This window comes from Chrysemys picta, chromosome 2 (assembly GCF_011386835.1).
Source record: "Chrysemys picta bellii isolate R12L10 chromosome 2, ASM1138683v2, whole genome shotgun sequence".
Lineage (NCBI taxonomy): Eukaryota > Metazoa > Chordata > Testudines > Emydidae > Chrysemys > Chrysemys picta.
In genome coordinates, this window is record NC_088792.1 from 286,746,431 (window position 1) to 286,766,992 (window position 20,562).

General features: G+C 53.0%; 2 protein-coding genes and 1 pseudogene across 3 annotated transcripts in view; 2 read left to right on the top strand and 1 right to left on the bottom strand.

Moving 5' to 3' along the window:
- Positions 1-13,075, top strand: part of LOC101931384 (ubiquitin carboxyl-terminal hydrolase CYLD-like) — a 29,032-nt gene extending 15,957 nt beyond the window's left edge. For both annotated transcript variants that reach the window (XM_005291101.4, XM_065586354.1), the window contains exons 9-15: positions 2,140-2,231; positions 5,944-6,010; positions 7,197-7,329; positions 7,687-7,795; positions 8,029-8,147; positions 8,637-8,856; positions 9,406-13,075. In XM_005291101.4, coding sequence (XP_005291158.3) covers positions 2,140-2,231; positions 5,944-6,010; positions 7,197-7,329; positions 7,687-7,795; positions 8,029-8,147; positions 8,637-8,856; positions 9,406-9,590 — 925 coding nt within the window. In that variant the 3' untranslated portion in view covers positions 9,591-13,075. The remainder of the gene's footprint in view (positions 1-2,139; positions 2,232-5,943; positions 6,011-7,196; positions 7,330-7,686; positions 7,796-8,028; positions 8,148-8,636; positions 8,857-9,405) is intronic.
- Positions 13,076-15,453: 2,378 nt separating this feature from the next.
- Positions 15,454-16,539, bottom strand: LOC135981857 (heat shock protein 30C-like). The gene has a single exon (XM_065586355.1). The coding sequence runs from the start codon at positions 16,366-16,368 to the stop codon at positions 15,712-15,714; it is 657 nt and encodes a 218-aa protein (XP_065442427.1). The 5' UTR covers positions 16,369-16,539; the 3' UTR covers positions 15,454-15,711.
- Positions 16,540-18,278: 1,739 nt separating this feature from the next.
- LOC135981846 (heat shock protein 30C-like) lies at positions 18,279-19,370 on the top strand (annotated as a pseudogene).
- The last annotated feature ends 1,192 nt before the right edge of the window (positions 19,371-20,562 follow it).

Consider the following 20,562-nt stretch of genomic DNA (forward strand, 5'->3'; position numbering starts at 1 on the left):
TAACTGCACTCAAAAACAAAACAATGTAAAACTTTAGAGCCTAGAAGTCCACTCAGTCCTACTTATTGTTCAGCCAATCGCTCAGACAAACAAGTTTGTTTACATTTATGGGAGATAATGCTGCCAACTTCTTATTTACAGTGTCATCTGAAAGTGAGAACAGGTGTTCACATAGCACTTTTGTAGCCAGCACTGCAGGTATTTCAGTGCCAGATATGCTAAACATTCATAGGCCCCTTCATGCTTTGGCCACCATTCCAGAAGACATGCTTCCATGCTGATGATGCTTGTTAAAAAAAAATATGTTAGTTAAATTTGTGATTGAACGCCTTGCGGAAGAATTGTATGTCTCCTGCTCTGTTTTATCCACATTCTGCCATATATTTCATGTTATAGCAGTCTTGAATGATGACCCAGCACATGTTGTTCGTTTTAAGAACACTTTCACTGCAGAGCTGACAAAATATAAAGAAGGTACCAAAGAAATTTCTAAAGATAGCTACAGCACTTGACCCAAGGTTTAAGAATCTGATGGGCCTTCCAAAATCTGAGAGGAATGAGGTGTGGAGCTTTCAGAAGTCTTACAAGAACAACACACTGATGCTACAGAACCCGAACCACCAAAAAAGAAATTCAACCTTTTGCTGGTGGCATCTGAGTCAGGTGATGAAAATGAACACGCGTCGGTCTGCTCTGCTTTGGACTGTTATCTAGCAGAACCCGTCATCAGCATGGACGCATGTCCCTCTGAAATGGAGGTTAAAGCATAAAGGCACAGGTGAATCTTTAGCACGTCTGACATGTAAATATCTTGTGAAGCCAGCTACAACAGTGCCATGAGAATGCCTGTTCTCGCTTTCAGGTGACATGGTAAACAAGAAGCGGGCAGCATTATTTCTGCAAATGTAAACAAATGTGTTTGTCTGAGTGATTGGCTGAACAAGAAGTAGGACTGAGTGGACTTGTAGGCTCTAAAGTTTTACATTGTTTTGTTTTTGAGTGCAGTTATGTAACAAAAAAAATCTACATTTGTAAGTTGCATTTTCACAATAGAGATTGTACTATAGTACTTGTTTGAGGTGAATTGAAAATACTATTTCTGTTTTTTACAAAATATTTATAAGAAAAAATAAATATAACGTGAGCACTGTACACTTTGTATTCTGTGTTGTAATTGAAAGTAATATCTTTGAAAATGTAGAAAACATTCAAAAATATTTAAAGCAATGCTATTCTATTATTAACAGCGTGATTCATTGCGATTAATTTTTTTTAATCGCTTGACAGCCGTATTTCAGATGCTACTGAGACAAGTAGTACCCTAGAGATTCATATCTCTTGGCCAACTCTAAAGTTGTTCTGCTCTTCCTTCCCACTCATATTAACCCAGCAAGTGCTGAGATTGTGGATTTCCTTTGCTAAATGCTGCTGCAAAGTCCCAGGCAGAAGAAGGCTGCCTGTGGCCCTCTGGAGGGGTCAAAGAGAACTTGGGAGTGGTGTTGACAAGCCACATGCTACTCTCCTGGGCCAGAAGGGAGGCTGTCATGACTCATGGTTGAAGGTGAGAAGGTTAAAGAAGGGATCCCTGGGGTTCAGAGGTCTCAGTCGAGGTGTTGTGGGAGAGGGGAAGAAATGTATAATTAAAGGCTGGGCCCAGGGACAAGCCCTGCACTGTTACATGAAGGACTTTGATTTAATCTGTGGCCCTGATTTCTTGCTCCCAGGGCTGGGAGTGATGCTGATAAGGGAGCAAAGTCTCCAGGGAGCAAGTAATCCATGTTGCTTAAACAGCTGGCTCATAGAACTACTGAAAGGCTCCAAAGGGTTACCTGTACACTGCCAGCCTGTAAGGCTGATGACTGAGACAGGGCCTTGCGGAGGGTAGTGAGTATCCGCTAGCCTTCATCAAAAATATTTGGCCCACCCCTTCCCTCCCCCAGTGTTTATGGGACAGGAGGGTTTTGTTCAGTGCTGCTTGTGGTCGGGCCTCTGGCGCTAACTTCTTGCCTTTAGGGAGGGTGCGTCTTGACTTGGATTTTTGCCGGTGGGCTCCATGCTTCACCTGCTGTGTTTTCTGCCCCTGAGATGTAAGTTTGCCGATGCACAAAGAGCTCATTCCCAGCTTCCCCTCATTCCCAGGAATGGCTTTGTTGCCGCTAATAGCGTGATGCACCTAAGGCAGCAGTTGACGGAGAAGGGCCAATGTTCGAGCTTTGCCACGTCTGAGAAAGGTAACGTGCTCTCTGCAGATGTCTTACATCAGAGTGGTCTGTCTCATCTTCCCCTTTTCCCAGTCAGGCAACCCCGCAAGGTAGTTTCCTGTCTGCCCCCAGAACACTTGTTTTTAAATAAATGTCCTGCTACCTGGAGAATTCCTCAGATGTGTCAGCTTAGGTTTGGCCGTGCAGGAAGGTTCCCCAAGTATGATGGAAAGATCGGAATTGCTAGGTCCCTTGGTGCTGGCCTGTTGCTCAGAAGAAACCACCACCAAAGCAGAATTTGCCCAAGGCGGGTTTCTGTCTGACCCATTGGTTTGTATTTGCAGTCTGCAGTTAAACTCTGTTGGCCTGACTAGGGCTGTTAACCACGCTGTCTTTGCCAGATTCCATGTCTCATCATTACATTTTGCTCACCTAAATTCCTCTGCAGATTCAGTCGGATAGAGATTCTTCTTCTGCATTTGTTGTTCTTAGTTGTTATGCATGTTTGAATAGTTAGCACATTCCTGTCCAGAGGTAGACAGCCGTCCGTCTCTTCCTTGCCTCAGAGATAATATTTGTAAAGTGCTTTAAGATATGCAGATGAAAGGAGCTGCCGAATGACAAAGGATTATTGAAATACCCAGATGCTATCATCATGGCTGTATAAATATTAAAAAGTAGAAGTTATATTAAATCTTCTGCTCTCATGTCCTGGTATCTATTCCTTGACTTTAGCAAAGCTTTTGATACGGTCTCCCACAGTATTCTTGCCACCAAGTTAAAGAAGTATGGGCTGGATGAATGGACTGTAAGGTGGATAGAAAGCTGGCTAGATCGTCGGGCTCAACGGGTAGTCATCAATGGCCCCATGTCTAGTTGGCAGCTGGTTTCAAGCGGAGTGCCCCAAGGGTCGGTCCTGGGGCCGGTTTTGTTTAATGTCTTTATTAATGATCTGGAGGATGGTGTGGACTGCACTCTCAGCAAGTTTGCAAAAGACACTAAACTAGGAGGCGTGGTAGATACACTAGAGGGTAGGTGTGACTGGTTGGATCACAGAAACCCCCTTGGGAGCTGCCACCAGATGTGCAAAGACTACCCCTGCTTCTGTTTTCCCTGCCAGCTCAGGACTCCAGCACCCTGTCTTGCTGAGCCAGACACTCCCGTCTGCTCCAACACAGACCCAGGGTCTGAATTACTTGTCCCAAAGCTGCAGGTTTACCTGAAAACAGCTCACAGAAGTGTGCTTGTCTTTAGCACTCAGATGCCTAACTCCCAATGGGGTCTAAACCCAGATAAATCCGTTTTACCCTGCATAAAGGTTATGCAGGGCAAACTCATAAATTGTTCGCCCTCTATAACACTGATAGAGAGATATGCACAGTTGTTTGCTCCCCCAGGTATTAATACATACTCTGAGTAAATTACTAAATAAAAAGTGATTTTATTAAATACAGACAGTAGGATTTAAGTAGTTCAAAGTAGAAACAGACAGAACAAAGTAAATCACCAAGCAAAATAAAATAAAATGCGCAAATCTATGTCTAATCGAACTGAATACAGATAATTTCCTCACCGGTTCCAGAATGCTCCCTTTTACAGGCTAATCTCCTTTTAGCCTGGGTCCAGCAATCACTCACACCCCCTGTAGTTACTGTCCTTTGTTTCAGTCTCCTTCAAGTATCCTGGGGGGGAGGGTGGAGAGGCTCCTTCTTTAGCCAGCTGAAGACAAAATGGAGGGGTCTCCCACAGGTTTAAATAGACTCTTGTGGGTGGAGACCCCCCTCCTCCCTCCTATGCAAAGTCCAGCTCCAAGATGGAGTTCTGGAGTCACCTGGGCAAGTCACATGTCCCTGCATGACTCAGTCTTTACAGGCCGACACCATTGTCCACATGGTATCTTGCATGTCTCCAGGAAGACTTCTTATGTGGATTGGAGCATTCCAAGATGCATTGTTCTCCAAGTGTTTCCTGATCAGGTACTTAACCTGGTGAATTCCTTCCTAAAGAAGCTGACCAAATGCCTCACAGAGCTATATGCATCCGAAGAAGTGGGCTGTAGTCCACGAAAGCTTATGCTCTAATAAATCTGTTAGTCTCTAAGGTGCCACAAGTACTCCTGTTCTTCTTTTTTCTTAGAGCTTACTTAGAAACCAAGCCAGCATACAGCCCATATTCTTAACCTCAAGTAGAAAATGATATATATGTACAAATAGAATGAATAGATATAGTAGACCATAACCTTTACGGAGATATATTACATGGCACAGGCAGGACAAAACCTATTCCAGTTATGTCCTACATACATTTATAAGCACCCCCTCCCCATAAAGCCTTATGGGGTGCACTGTCACAGTAGGGATCGGATACAGAGGGACCTAGACAAATTAGAGGATTGGGCCAAAAAAAACCTGATGAGGTTCAACAAGGACAAGTGCAGAGTCCTGCACTTAGGACGGAAGAATCCCATGCACTGCTACAGACTACGGACTGAATGGCTAGGTAGCAGTTCTGCAGAAAAGGACCTGGGGGACACAGTGGACGAGAAGCTGGATATGAGTCAACAGTGTGCTCTTGTTGCCAAGAAGGCTAACGGCATTTTGGGCTGTATAAGTAGGGGCATTGCCAGCAGATCGAGGAACGTGATCATTCCCCTCTATTCGGCATTGGTGAGGCCTCATCTGGAGTACTGTGTCCAGTTTTGGGCCCCACACTACAAGAAGGATGTGGAAAAATTGGAAAGAGTCCAGCGGAGGGCAACAAAAATGATTAGGGGTCTGGAGCACATGACTTATGAGGAGAGGCTGAAAGAACTGGGATTGTTTAGTCTCCAGAAGAGAAGAATGAGGGGGGATTTGATAGCAGCCTTCAACTACCTGAAGGGGGGTTCCAAAGAGGATGGAGCTCGGCTGTTCTCAGTGGTGGCAGATGACAGAACAAGGAGCAATGGTCTCAAGTTGCAGTGGGGGAGGTCCAGGTTGGATATTAGGAAACACTATTTCACTAGGAGGGTGGTGAAACACTGGAATGCGTTACCTAGGGAGGTGGTGGAATCTCCTTCCTTGGGGGTTTTTAAGGCCCAGCTTGACAAAGCCCTGGCTGGGATGATTAAGTTGGGGATTGGTCCTGCTTTGAGCAGGGGGTTGGACTAGATGATCTCCTGAGGTCTCTTCCAACCCTGATGTTCTATGATTCTATGATTCTATTTTTGTTTCATCTGTTTGATATTTTCTTGTATCTTGGCCAGAGACAGCCCAGACTTCTGCTCTTTGTTCCTCCAGTTCCCAGCATTGTCCCTGGTTTCGGTGTCCGTTAACGAATTTGGTGCTGGCAGTAAATATCTATCAAGATCTTTCTCCCCGGGCTGTTTGAGTGCAGATGAATGGAGTAAATGTACCTGCGATGCATGAATATGATTTTTCCCTCAATATAGCAAAGAAATCATTCAGCAGTGAAGGAGTTAAGAGAAATGTGAACTTTTACCAGGCTTCTGTCCTCTCTTTCTCCCCTGTCTTTCTATGGAAGGTTCTTTCTGTGTTTATGCTGATCGTAGAACTTTCAAACTCTGAAACTAACCAAGTGTTTTCAACTCCTAATCAGGCCAGCGCTATACCTGGAGTGAGAGAGAAACAGTTCAGTGTGAGGAACACCAGCCCGTAGTTAACAGTGCTTTTTCCTTTCTGGAGGAGGTGGGACAGGGAAGTGTGTTGGCTTGGCCTGATCTGTGATTTCCCTCAACTTTCAGACCCCGAGGAGTTTCTCAATCTCATCATGCATCACATCCTGGGAATAGAGCCACTACTGAAACTGCAGTAAGTTGTCATCTCTCTGTGATCTTACTGATGCAGTGGGACTGGGCTGCCCACATCTGAGACTGGGGAGGGAAGGAGGTGACTTGGTTTGTTAGATAAGGCCTGACCGGAGAGGATCAGTGAATTGCCCTTGTTCATAAAGGAGATGGAAAAGTTTGTGCCCATCTATTCTCCGCTGTGCCCCTGAATTACATTGTGATCACACCTGCCCATCACATTGTGGTCATAGTCCAGGAAGGACTGTACCTGGAAGATGATACTTCTAAATCATTCCCAGGTGTGCCACCTTCAGGGAGTGATGAAATGCAGAGAGTAATCCCTGGATAGGGTCAGTGGTGGCATGAGAAACACAGGGCTTGTCTTCCTAGTCTTCAATAGGTTGGCTGTGGAGTAGTATCATGGATACCTCTGAAGGGTCTGATGTCTCCAGACTGCCAAGCTAGCAGAGAGCCTAGAGCTCCCAAACGGGGAATCCACTGAATTTAGTCCCAGAAGCCCTGTTTTGTGGGGACTCTACAAAGAGGAGATTCACTTAGTGTGAGGACTCCCAAAAATAGCTGCATTGTTCAGGAGTTTAGACCTGGGTTCCCCGTGGAGGAATGTGCAGTGGCTTGTATCATGGAGCTACTCAGAAAAGCAGTGGATACAAAGAAGCCAGTTTCACGTCACTCCAACCCTCCTGCCAGGGGATCCTTTCTATGCTGCTTCAGGGGAGCGCAAGGATCCTGGAGGATCTTTCATGTATAAGTTGCCTTGGGAACGCTTCAGACTTTGCTTTGCAGTTTTCCAGGCAGCTGGATCACAAAACTGGCACCTTATAACTCAGATATAGCAATCTTCTGGTCACACTGTCAAACAGCTGACTTACAAGAAAATCAGTGTGTCTTCATTTTTAAATTGAAGGGGAAAAAAGTGTGTCTGGCCCACCCATCGCAGAGGAGCAAAATGCAAGTGAGAATGATACTTGGTCGGTATCAGTCACCCACAACAGTTGTTGGGTGTTTCTGGATGATAAATGCTTAGTTTTTTGACAGCTAGAGCTGGGCACCCCTTGGTGCCAGGGTTGGAGGCTGTCCTAGAACTCAAAGGCTGTGTCCTGTGAGAGCTCTGCCGTCCAGGCACCAAGGGTACCTAGATAGTGCAGAGAGGCGGCCCCAGTGCCCTGACTCTGGAACGTTGCTCCCAGGTCTGGAGGCCAGAAGGAGCAGGAGTGTTACTGTTACCAGATATTCATAGACAAGCAAGAGGAGCTGGTCGTGCCCAACGTGCAGCAGCTAGTGGAACATTCCTTCCTGTCTTCCAATCTCAAGCTAGTGGAGGTGAGTGCAGCTGCCCTTTTCCTCCTCCGTCTTTCGCAGCCGCCTTCGTTCCCTGCCCCATGCACACGACTGCTTGTTAGAACGTTTTACTCCCCATCTCCACAGCAAGGCTGGTGAAGGGCTTTATGCTTAGGATCACGATGCAGCAGAGCCCCCCAGCACACCACCAGAACCGGAGGGGTGCAGTGGAGAACATGAAAGGGGGTATGGACACTTCACGGATAGTGGGCTGTGGAGAACCTGAGTGGAGAAGGTGTCATCCAGCTGCCGGGTTGGGGAGCAGGTCCAAGAGGGGGTTATGTGGGCAGGGCAAGGCGTCGTCTCCCCATGTTTGGTGACTTGCTTTTTTTCTCCCAGATCCCCTCCTGTTTCATTATCCAAATGCCACGGTTCGGGAAGGAATATAAAATGTTCAGCAAAATCATTCCCTCCCTGGAGCTTGACCTCACCGACCTGCTGCTCGACAGTAAGTTCCTGGGCACTGGGGATTCCGGGGCTGTCTTGCACGTGGGCGCCAACGCAGGCTCGTTTGGATCCAGGTGGCGAGGCTGGCCTAGCTCGGGTGTAAGCAGTTTGGTAAGGTCAGGACTGTGATGTGATTCTTCCTCACAGAGCAGGACTTGCATGGCAGGCGCAGGGGCCAGAGCATACTGACTCCCTGTCATACAACCACTGCTGACATTCGTGTTCCCGCTGCAGGTCCCCGGGAGTGCTTTGTGTGCGGGGACGTAGCCACACAGGAGTGTTCCGAGTGCTTCAAAGACGAGATGTTTGCAGTCACGGGGATGAAGCAGTACTGCGATTCCTGCTGCAGACAGGTATCCAGTTCCCCCTCCGTGTGTTCACTGATCCCCCAGGAGGCAGATCACGGACTGAAACCTCTGCCTTCCCTTGCGTTCCCTGCAGCCAGTCAGGTGGGAGGCTCCTTCCTGAGCAGACCAGCACTGCTGACTGGATCAGCCACTCAGGGTAGTTGCTGCAAGATCATGAACTTGCACATACCTGGCCCCTCATCCATATGGACCCCATGTGCTTTACCACGCTGGGGCCCTGATTCTGGGCAGTGAAGAGCCTTTCCACTTCCTGCAGCACCCTTGCTTCTCCTTAGAGGTCCCCATCCAGGCATTCTCCTGGCACATGGGAAAGACCCAGATGAGGGATTGAGTGGAAAGCAGGTGACCGCAGAACAAATTGGTGACCGAATGCCAGCCTGTCCCCAGACGACACCTCTTTCCCTTTAGGGTAGGTGTAGATAAAGTTGCGGTAGCCCTGCTGACCCGCCGGCGCCCCCTATTGTCTGTCCCCAGGCTCATTCTCACTACCGGCGCAAAGCACACAGGCCAACAAAACTGCATGTCCCTGAGGAGTTTCAGAGCAGGAGCCTCATGGACAGCCCCCGAATCCCACGGGAGAGGATGGAGCTCTTCGCAGTGCTCTGCATAGAGACCAGTCACTACGTCTCCTTTGTGAAGTACGGGCCAGAGAAAGAGAATTGGCTGTTCTTCGACAGCATGGCTGACAGGCACGGTGAGGAGGGGCTCTGCTCGGAGGGGAGGCTGGTCGGCCCTTTGCACCTGGACGACCCTGTTCAGGAATTGCAGTCGCAGCGCCCAACGGTCATGAGTAATTTCTCCACAGATCTGTAATGTAAAACAGGAGGCCTGTGTGCCCGAACTCCATTGGGTCCGTCTGCTGGGAAGCATGGAAAGGTGTCACTTCTTCAATAATATGTAAAACTACTCTCTGCGTGGCATTGCAAACGAACGTACCGTTTGACAGGGAGTTTAGCGCTGGTGAATGGTGCTGGCTTGACAGCCTCTGTATAACTGTAGAACAGGTAGTGGCCAGGCAGGCTGCCCCCACCAGTGCGTTTCAAACCTCAGCTAGAGGGACTTCTTCTAGGGGTGCAAAGATAACTCGGTCATGGCCCAGTCAGTCCTTGGCCTCTCTGCTGACACTGCCGACTGGGGGCCCAGTTAATGCCACTTGCTCTAGTGTTCCTTTGTGCTGTAGACACCTGTCCCCCGGGAACTGAGATTTGGGCTCACCCCCTCCCCCTCTCTCTCTCATATTCAGGTGATGAGAATGGCTTCAACATTCCCATTGTAACGCTGTGCCCTGAAGTTGCCAAATATTTGCAATTGCCAGTGGCGGCGCTGGCTATGGAGCAGTCCCGGGACATGGAAGGCGTGGCCAAACGCCTCTTCTGTGACGCCTACATGTACATGTACCAGAGCAAGAAGATGGCTCTTTACAAATGACCCCAGCCTGGGCTGGGAGAGACCCCACTGCTCTCGTGCAGAGCCATGAGACACTGGAAATGGGGGCTTGGTTGAAACCTGCTGCCTGCAGCTGCTAATTGAGAAAACCCAGCCAGAGTCCAGGTCAAGTGACCTTTCAGCTTTGCCTCTGCTAACCTCTTCCGAAGTCGAGTGTCAGACTATTGATGAGAGCAGTATTCGGTGGTGGAAAGCCTGTGGCCGGCTTTAGCCGAGTGACAGTTTGGACCTTCTGCAAATCCAGACTCGGAACCAGTTTACACTTTTACATATCCTGAGTAAGAGGACTTCACCTTCATCCCATTCCCCTGTCCACACCCCGGATTTCCATCATCCTTTCTTCTCCAGACCCTCTCTACAGCGCTGGGCCCACCAGAACCCCTCTACCTTTCATTCTCCCAATTAACTCTTCCCCAAAGCTCAGGAATCAAGAAGCCCAAGTCAAGGCATGGGCTGTGACTCTCCGATTTTCAACAGAGCACAGGAGAACTGCACTAGACCTCTGGGTGACATCTCAGCTCATCGGCTTCCTGAATGTAAACGCAAAACCGCCTTCTAGATGGTCAGGAATCAAACCTCTCAGGAAGGGAATTTTGCTTAGATCTGCACTAAATTCTGGGGTATGTGACTATGATCCTGAGGTCCCAGTAATGGGACCCCTGAACATCCCCATTCCCTGGACGCAGACCTGCACTCCCTTATTTATAACTCCCTTTTGTTCCTTTACTCCCCCTGTTCAGCACTAATCTCTCTGACGCTCTGCTTAACATCAGTAGCACTTTCTGTTGGAAGTCCCCTCTTTTTAGACATGACATTTGGCTCGAGACTTGAAACTTTGTGTTGCTGTTTCAAGCCGCACTTTGAACAAAAATATAATTTTAAGAACAAAACTGGGGCAGATACAGGCAAAACCAGCATAGGACGGTCCTCCCCCAAAGGCTGTGAGATTGCTCAGAGCGTGTGGCTTTCTAGCTGTAGCTCATCATTTTAAAGCTCATTGTTCTGGTTTCCTGAGGTGCATGTGGAACAGCGATAACCAAACAAACCTCCCAGAAAAAATGCTTTTTAAGAATGAACCTGTTCAGATTTTCCGCCCGTAACAGGTTTTCCGCCCGTAAGGGTATGTCTGGGGGGAGTTACTGGCTTTCAACTTTTTTAAAACAGCAAAGTTAACCTTTGCAAATTTGGTACTGAGCCTGCTGCAAAGTTTCTGTTCTCCTAATGCTGGTAGGCGGCCCCTAGGAGAGTTATGGACCAGGTTGCCCAAACGTCACCCAACCAAAGTCTGCTCTACATGGACAACTTGTCAAGAAGCTGAGGGGTGCCCCGAATGGGTGTAGAACAGGTAGCTGATTGCATCTGTCCTCTTTCATACACGGGGTGTGGCAGCGGCAACTCACAGCATGTAACACTGTCTTGATTTGAGTGACCTGTCTGTGTGGGTCAGGCTGGAACATTGTGTCATCTCTATGGGCTGCTCCTTTCCAGTACAGATGAGGGAAGTCATGGTGCATATCATAATGGGTTGTATTTGGCCCGTCTCTGGCCACCCTGTTATTAACCAGTGCAGTATTATAACAGCCCGTTGAGTTAATATGCCAGTTTGAAACAGTGTTCTGGTTCCATATGGCAGGCCCCTTTCAGCTGTTGGGGAAATTATCGATTTGCCAAAAGGCCTGGAGAACTAGTGCAAACACGGTTATCTTAGCTGGCTTTCCAAACACACACAGAAACCAGAGAGTTGCCTTAACACAAGCCAGGAAGTTCAGAGTGAGGCTGATGTCCCTTCTCGACTCAAAAGCGTCACCCTTGATTTTTGAAGTTTTTATCCTTAGGGGCTGATCCTGACCCGTGCTGAGCACCTATAATTCCCATCGCCTTGGGGCTTGTGGGTGCTCTGCCCCTTTCAGCATCGCCTGCTATTTAAATCCATGTTAGATCCTGTGTATGCACCGTACCTGGGAACAAAGTTTTTGCGGTTTCTAAGGTAACAGTAATAGTGTTAGTTTAGTGTTGAACAGCACATGGGCTCCAGGAGTACAGGAGGTTTGAAAGCCTCCAGCAGATCCCGGCCCCAAATATCTTCTCCCATATAGCTGGCCTCAGCTAACATATCAGGAATGTGTTCTTTAGGTGCCCTGTGCGTCTCTTGCCTCTTAGCTGGTCTTGGCTGAACCTCAAGTTCCTCCACTCACTCCCAGCTCCACCACGGCTAATTCGGTGCTTCTGTCTGAGGAAGTCAGGAGAGCTTTAGGCCACAGGGCTCCCTCAGCAATGGGATTCCTTTAGCCAGCCCACCTCCTCGCTTTTATCCTTCTTCCTCACTGCAGTTTTGTCTCTGGCAGGAAGATCAAACTTCCTTAAAGTGTTGGTTGCTGGGTTCTTCCGCTCTCTAATATGAACTGTCCTGCTGATCTTGTCATGACTAATGCCCTGTTAACTATAGAGCAGTAGAAACCTCTTTCTCCGCTCTCTTTCAAAGCCATGATTAGTTGTTCAGGCCCAAGTTGGTTTTCTCCATATGACGTCTCTTAACAGCTCTGGCTTCTTTTCTCAGGTATCGCATGGGCTGGGGTTCTGTATGTCAAGGAGTCACCCTGTGGTTTCTTAGGGTGCGAATTAGCTCTTCTGGGATTTTATAATGTAAATGGTGACTATCGGATTATTTGTACTTCGGATATTTATGTGATTTGTTTATCTTTATATTTCTAAGCACAAGACACCTTTTTTTAATTGTCAGAAGTGCCTTCTTGACATGACATAGCTTCTGCACAGGGGACAGAGCAAGCCATGCTTTCTAAAAGAGCTGATCCAGGGAACACCCCTAAGCTCTGTAGAGTTTCCACTGTCCTCCCCCCCCCCCCTCCCCCCATGCATATTGCAAAAATACCAAAGCGGCTTTCAGCACTTTTGAAATGAATTTCTCTGATCAGGACAATAGTTAGTGGGATGCACAAATCCAGTTGGATTTCCCTGCATTCATCGTGCATTAGGAGCGTCCATCAGTAAGTCTATGCAGTATCCTAAAAACTAAAGGTGGAAAGGTTTTAGTGCCAGAACAAGTGCAAGCCATTCATTTTCACCTGTGGCTGCTGCATGATTTGTGACATGTCACACTAGCTTGGAATGCTGGGAAAATCCAGACTCAGATTGACCTCACTTGGAGTAACCCAGTCACTGCTCTGACGCTTGATAAGTCAGACAAGAATAATGTGCATTAGCCTCTCTCTGTGCTCCCTTTGTAGTATATTGCTCAGTTGATGTTTTCTGTACTGTTTAAACCTCTGTATATTTTACAGATTTGTTTCTGTTCTTTGAGTCATGCATAAGTCTCTTCCTTTAGTGGTTTCTGTAACTTTGCCTGAAACTGATTTGGGCAGAATACGCGGGTCTGATTTTTTTCAGGCAATGCAATTAATTATACCAGTTCAATTTGAATATGTCTTCAAATAGAGCCATTGGCCTGAGTGCTGGTGTGTGTGTTCTTCAATGAGCTGTTTTCCCAGGGTGGGGCTAAGGGGGATGTGTATTATCCCCTATCGGGGAGAGCACAGCTGGAACTCTGTCATAGGGGGGGTGGCTTTTCCCTCCCCGCTCCCCCGTCCACTCCCTTTGTGTTTGAGTGATTCAGGAAACCAGGCTCTCAAGCAAAGTGCAGGCATCTGACAGTAGGGAGATGACAGCTAGGAGCCATTTGTGTGTCAAACTCCCCACACTAACGGCCACCCTGGTCTTTGTGAATAACCCTGAGCAAACTGGCTGTATCTAAGGGTTTAGAGGGGTCTGGGATTGAGAAGCAGGAGGAGATGGTGGACAAGGAATTGGTGAGGCGGGGGGGGGCGTAGAAGACAGAGGAAAAGGGAAGGAAAAGACAGGGTGGGTGAGGGGACTCTGATCAGGGCAGGAGCCTGCGTGGGGCAGGGTGGAGGACCCGGTCAGGAGAAGCTGAGCTTCCCCACCACCTGGTGAGCCTACACACGCTGGTGCTTAGAACAATGGGAGAGCGCTCTTTTGGGAATCCTAGACCAGTTCTCCAGGTGGTAAGAAGAACCGAGCTGGGGCCCCTCCCCTTCTTATTCTGGCTCCTGCTCTCCAAAGGGGGGGATGGCTTTGCTTCTCAGACCCCTCACTCCCTGTGCCTCTGCAGGGTGATCCCATCCAGCTGGGCTCCAGGGCTAGGACTGTTCTTGCATTCATTGGCGCTTCCCTTCATGCATTACAGCCTGAGCCTGGACCTCATACTGATGCTGCTTCTGCACCCTACTACCCACAGTGTCAGCACGAGCCCTGCTGGAACCCTTTTCTTTCCTCCCATTTTCCCCCAGCTCCATTCCAGTTGCTGTCTTGCTGTTGGGTCCTTCAGCCCTGCTGGATAGCAGGGAGTACCACCATGGGCTGGGAGGCTCATCCCCTGCAGGGATCCCCTATTACTGCTACATAGCTATTGGCTCAATGCCGCCCTGACTCCTCTTTGGAGCCCCCCTTCCGCCAGCCAGGCCTCAACCCCCATCCAGGGTCAGTCGGTGAGCCTTCCCTCCACCCCCACTTCCTGACATAGGGATGCGGCAGTGGCTGGTGTTGGCCTTGCATCAAGCCGAGGAGCAGATCCCCATGGGGTGTGAGCAGCCTAAAGCTCTTTAGCTGTTTGAGGGGCTCTTCTACGGCTTCCAGCAGTGGGGAGGGGAGAGGACTCCTACCAGGGAGCAGGCCTGCTGGTGTAAAGGGGAGGGAAGAGAGGTGGCGCTGGGTTAGTTCTGCATCTGGGCCAATCCACTCCCCATTTGGCCTCTAAAGGGCCAGACAGCTTTGCCTCTCCACTTGCTAACTATTGCAGCTGATGTACTAGATCTGTAACCATCTCCTTTGCAAAGGACCATCCCATGCCCCTATTTCTGTCCAAATTCTCTTCCATATGAACTTTTACCCTCCCCTTTTAAATTGCTTTTGCCAAGCGGCTCGGGCTGGGAAGAGAGGCCTGAGAGGGGATCCATTCAGGCTGCCTAGATCCATATCTTGCTAGCATAAGACTCTACGGGGCAAAGCTGGGAGTGGTTTGGATCAATACCCTGTAGGAACGTGGCAGGGTTTGGGTTTTTTTTTAAACTGACACCATTGTCTTCATCTCAGCTGCTGCTATTGATATCGGGCCCACTGTGCTTAGAGAGCTGGAGAACATGGTCTCCCAAGAGAGAAGGTGCCTTCCAGCCTGGACAGACAGCCCTGTGGCTGGCAGACGGTCCTGCCCCAAGCTTGCTTCACCCTTAACAACTCCTTCCTCCACCAATCTCTGCCCTTCTCTCCCAATTTTAAAAAGCACTATTTAAAAATTACTTCCCCGCAGAACTGGAGCCCAACAGTTCTCGCCCTTCTCTGAGCCTCTCCATCCGCATAGTTGGGCAGGAGCCCCTAGCTGAGAACTCCTGGGGCTGGAGCCCCTGGCTGAGAACTCCTGGGGCTGGAGGGGCACCATGAGCTGCAGCTCTATTGCCATTCCCTCCTTCCCTGCTCTGAAAACGTGCACGGCTTATCCCGTGGCAGCGTACAGGTACTAGGTCCTCTGCTTCTACCCCAGCCCCATCCCAGTTATTTCCGTCTCCAATCCACCCCCCAACCAAATATTCTACTCCCTGGCAGCCTCTTGCAGAAGGGAGGGGCCTGACTTTCACTCCACCTGCTCCTTTAGCCAGCCCATCCAACCCAGGGCTCTTAACACCTGCCCACGTCTCACATCCTCTCGCTACTGTTGGGATGTTAAGACTGAAAATCATTTCTACACCATGGGGAAAAATTGAACCATGTGCAAAAGTCAGAAGCGCTCATAGAGAAAACAATTCAGACAACAGCATTTGTATTTACAATAAAAAAGTTTAGTTATCAGAGTAGCGAGGTAAAAAATTCTAAACACCACCTGTGCTCTACAGCCACATGGCGTCACAGAGCATCTGACATCTTCCTCAAATATAGAAATAGTTAGCGAGCAGAGTAGAGACAAAGCCAAGGAATAGACTCAGAAGTGTTGACATAAATTACAATAGCCTGACTCGCTGGGCTGAGTAAAGTCAATGGAACAGAGTCCCAGGGTTACTGGAGTCGGTGGCTGGTTTCAGGAATCTCTGGGGCTGGTCCCCTCGCTCTCTCCTCCTGTCTCCATCTCGCTGCTCCCCAGCTCCTTTCCCTCCGTGGCCAGGTTTCCTTCTCCTGCCTTCACCCCCTGGCAGACGCTGATGGGAACGGCTCTCCCTTCTGCAGCTGGCAGGGCCAGATGTGGCGCCTCGATGCAGAGCTGCCCATCCTGGAACAGGGAGCAGAGCACGGCCTCCACGTTCACGGCTTCCGGCAGGAGAGTTTCTCTGCGGATCTCCCTGTATTCGTGGGAGCAGACTCCAGCCTCCGAGGCCGTTTTCTTCTCCTGCTTCCCCGTCACCGTCAGCTTCCTCCCGTCCACTCTCACCATCAGCTCAGCTGGGGAGAAGCCGCTCACGTCCATGGAGAGCTGGAACTTGTCCTTCCCCTGCGCCTGGGAGCCGGGCTCCTTCCCAGCCCCCTCCGCCAGGGACCGGCTGCTCGGCCTCGGCCTCCTCCCCTCGCCCTCCCCGCAGAGAAGGGGAGAAGCCAGAAGGAGGAAGTGTCTCAGTCGCTCCATCTCCTCCAGGTGCGTCTGCACGTCCCCCACCAGCTGGGCCAAGAGGCTGTGGGGCCCCGGCCCCAGGAGCCTGGGCACTGGGGCGCTGCTGCCAAGCCACACTCGGAGCGGGAGCATCCTGCCCCCCCGGGGCCTGGAGCCGCTGGGCCGAGTTCAGCTGCTGAGACGCTGCTGCCGGAGCCGCCTCTGCCTGACTCCCTGCCCGGCTGCTGCTCACTGGCTCCGGCAGCCCCCGCGCCGCCTTTTATAGCCTGCTGGGGCCGCGCCGGGCCCCTCGGGAACCTTCCCGCTGCTGGGGGGCGGGGCCTGGCGCTGCTCGGGGGGGGCGGGGCTGGGGGCGGGGCCTGGCGCTGCTCGGGAGGGGCGGGGCTGGGGGCGGGGCCTGGTTCTGCTCGGCCGGGGCGGGGCTAGGGGCGGGGCCTGGCTCTGCTCGGGAGGGGCGGGGCTGGGGGGGCTGGCTCTGCTCGGCCGGGGCGGGGCTGGGGGCGGAGCCTGGCGCTGCTCGGGAGGGGCGGGGCTGGGGGGGCCCAGCAGTTTCTAGCAGCCGCTAGGGGGCGGAGCTCCCGGGCCGGGCTTTGCTGGATCCTTCCCGATCCCGCTGGGGGGGGGGGGGTCGGGTCTCATGCCGGGGGCACGGGCTGGAGCGGGGGGGGGGGCGGGTTCAGCGGCGGGGCACAGGCTGGAGCCCGGCTCTGCCCGGGGGGTTCGGAGCCCGGTAGCACAGACCCCCGCTCCCGGACCAGCGCCGGGCGGAAACCCCCCCCCCCCCGCGAACGGGATATTCCCCCCCCCCGTTAGAGCCCCGCCCTTGAGGAACCAGAGTCACATTTGGAATAAAGTGCCCCCCCCTTCCAGCCCCTGCCCCCAGCAGGGGTCGGGATCTGCCGTTTGTGGGGCTGCCAAACTTGGAGGGTTTCTCGGGTGCCCTGAAGCTCCTGCCTCGTGTTTGTGAATGGGACGAGCCTCGGAGGAGCCGCTGGGAGCTGGGGGGGCAGAGAGCGCTGCAGGGTGTGACCCCCCCCGGACCGGACACGAGTCTCTGTTACTGTTTATTACACGTGCGCTGTGGGGGGTGTTCGCCCGTCTCCCGTGGTCTGCTCCGCACATGGACTGTCCAACCCGCCCCCCGCCCAGACCCCTCCCGGGGACTGTCTCCCCGGCTCCAGCCCGTACCCCCGGCCTGACCCCCCCCCGGGCTCCAGCCGTACCCCCGGCCCTGACCCCCCCCACCCCGGCTCCAGCCCGTACCCCCGGCCCTGAACCCCCCCCCCCGGCTCCAGCCCGTACCCCCGGCCCTGACCCCCCCCCCCGGCTCCAGCCCGTACCCCCTCGGCCCTGAACCCCCCCGCGTGAACCCCCCCCCCGGCTCCAGCCCGTACCCCCCGGCCCTGAACCCCCCCCCCGGCTCCAACCCGCCCAGACCCCGCCCGGGGACTGTCTCCCTGGCTCCAGCCCGTACCCCCGGCCCTGAACCCCCCCCCGGCTCCAGCCCTAGCCCGTGCCCCCGGCGTGAACCCCCCCCCGGCTCCAGCCCGTGCCCCCGGCCCTGAACCCCCCCCCGGCCCTGACCGCCCCCCCCCGGCTCCAGCCCGTACCCCCGGCCCTAAACCCCCCCCCCCCCCCGGCTCCAGCCCGTACCCCCGGCCTGAACCCCCCCCCCCTGGCTCCAGCCCGTGCCCCCGGCCCTGAACCCCCCCCCGGCTCCAGCCCGTTCCCAGGCCTGACCCCCCCCCCGGCTCCAGCCCGTGCCCCCGGCCTTGAACCCCCCCCCCCCGGCTCCAGCCCGTACCCCCGGCCCTAAACCCCCCTCCCCCGGCTCCAGCCCGTGCCCCGGCCTGAGACCCGCCCCCCAGCACGATCGGGAAGGATCCAGCAAAGCCCGCCCGGGAGCTCCAACCGGTTGGCAGAACTTGCTAGGCCCCCCAGCCCCGCCCCTCCCGAGCAGCGCCCAGGCCCCGCCCCCCGAGCAGAGTCAGGCCCCGCCCCCAGCCCCCGCCCCTCCCGAGCAGCGCAGGCCCCGCCCCCGCAGCAGCGGGAAGGTTCCCGAAGAGCCCGGCGCGGCCCGAGCAGGCTATAAAAGGCGGCGCGGGGGCTGCCGCAGCCAGTGAGCAGCAGCCGGGCAGGGAGTCAGGCAGAGGCGGCTCCAGCAGCAGCGTCTCAGCAGCTGAACTCGGCCCAGCGGCTCCAGGCCCCGGGGGGGCAGGATGCTCCCGCTCCGAGTGTGGCTTGGCAGCAGCGCCCCAGTGCCCAGGCTCCTGGGGCCGGGGCCCCACAGCCTCTTGGCCCAGCTGGTGGGGGACGTGCAGACGCACCTGGAGGAGATGGAGCGACTGAGACACTCCCTCCTTCTGGCTTCTCCCCTTCTCTGCGGGGAGGGTGAGGGGAGGAGGCCGAGGGCCGAGCAGGCCGGTCCCTGGCGGAGGGGGCTGGGAAGGAGGCCCGGCTCCCCAGGCGCAGGGGAAGGACAAGTTCCAGCTCTCCATGGACGTGAGCGGCTTCTCCCCAGCTGAGCTGAGGGTGAGAGTGGACGGGAGGAAGCTGACGGTGACGGGGAAGCAGGAGAAGAAAACGGCGTCGGAGGCTGGAGTCTGCTCCCACGAATACAGAGAGATCCGCAGAGAAACTCTCCTGCCGGAAGCCGTGAACGTGGAGGCCGTGCTCTGCTCCCTGTCCCAGGATGGGCACCTCTGCATCGAGGCGCCACATCTGGCCCTGCCAGCTGCAGAAGGGAGAGCCGTTCCCATCAAGCGTCTGCCAGGGGGTGAAGGCAGGAGAAGGAAACCTGGCCACGGAGGGAAAGGAGCCGGGGAAGCAGCGAGAAGATGGAGACAGGAGGATGAGAGCGAGGGGACCAGCCCCAGAGATTCCTGAAACCAGCCACCGACTCCAGTAACCCTGGGACTCTGTTCCATCGATTCCACTCAGCCCAGCTAGTGCAGCCACTGGTCTGGGTGCGAATGTTGGGAGCCCCATCCTGGGCTGCCAGGAGCTGTTCTGTGCTCTAAGTGTCTCCTGGAGGAGCAGGGACTGTGCGATGCTTTGTATTAGGGTTTGGGGGGTTGTACAATTTTTATTCCACTCCTGAATTACAAAATAAACATTTTTATTTTAAGTACAAACTTGTGTCGTGGTGAGCTCTAGTTCCTTTAATTCTCTATTTGATGTTTAACCTGTAGAGAGAGACCCCACCCCTCGTTTCTGCCAGGGCCGTTCCCCTCCCTGTTATAGTGATCGCTTTCATGTGAAGGGGTGGACCAGGACCCTGCTGAGAGTTCAGAGCTGTGGGTTGCAGGGTCCAGTCTGAGGTATTAGAAGAACAATTGTGACAAAAGCCCAGTCACTGTTCTGAAGGAGGGTGTCAGGAAGTGGGTGGAATCCATGGGCAGGGAGGGGGCTGGGAACCCAACACCTGGGCCACGATCTTGAAAGGTACTTGGAGGCGCTTCTCTGCCTCTTTAGACTCGAAGGCCCCTCTTTACGCATCTTTAGAGTTTTCAAACCTACTCTCTCCATTGTCACCTTAGATCATAGATCCGTCTGGGATGTCAACTGAAATAGAGCGGAAATACACCGTGGGTTGACTGCCTGTCAGTGTCTTTGAGTCACTATTTTGTCTAACTCTGGAAATAGACCAAGTCAGTTCTCAGCCTCCTTCATAGAAACCCTTTTTCTCTTTAAATCAGTGGGGAACATGACCCTGGTGGAGGTTCAGATATGCTGAGTGTAGGGTCCTGGTCTGAGATAATCAAAAAGTTGTGACTAAGTCAGGTCACTGTTCTGAGAGCCTCAGTCAGGTCAATGGTGCTCAAAGTTTTCCAGTCGCTCCCCCCACTTACCAGAAATTGAATCTGTCCATGCCCCCCCCCCCATTACTGCACAGCCCAGGCTTCCTCATCAGTGAAGCTTGGGCTGAAGGGGGAGGTGGGGTCGGAGCTGGTCTGGGGGCAGAGCGGGAATGAGAACAGAGCTGGGCTGGGGCAGGCAGTGGGGTGTGGAGCTGCCGGTTAGGGGCAGAGCAGGACTGGGTGCTGAAGGCAGAGCTGGGCTAGGGACAGAGCAGGGATGGAAGTGTAGCACTCCCTCCCTGCCCCGCAGGCTGGCTCCAGCCATGCCATGTGCCCCCTCCCCCAAAAAAAATGTCTCTGTGCTCCCATGGGGGGGGTGCACCCCACATTTTGAGAGCCACTGACTAAAGGGGTGGGCACTTGGTCAGGAGGGGACTAGGAACCAACAAGCAGCACTCTGTTTCTAGCACCCCATCCTGTAATTTGCCAGGTACATACTGGGGAGGGATCATGGGGGGCACAGATG

Bases quoted from the DNA above. Each gene is read 5' to 3' on its own strand.
- LOC135981857 (XM_065586355.1), bottom strand. From the start codon at position 16,368: ATGCTCCCGCTCCGAGTGTGGCTTGGCAGCAGCGCCCCAGTGCCCAGG.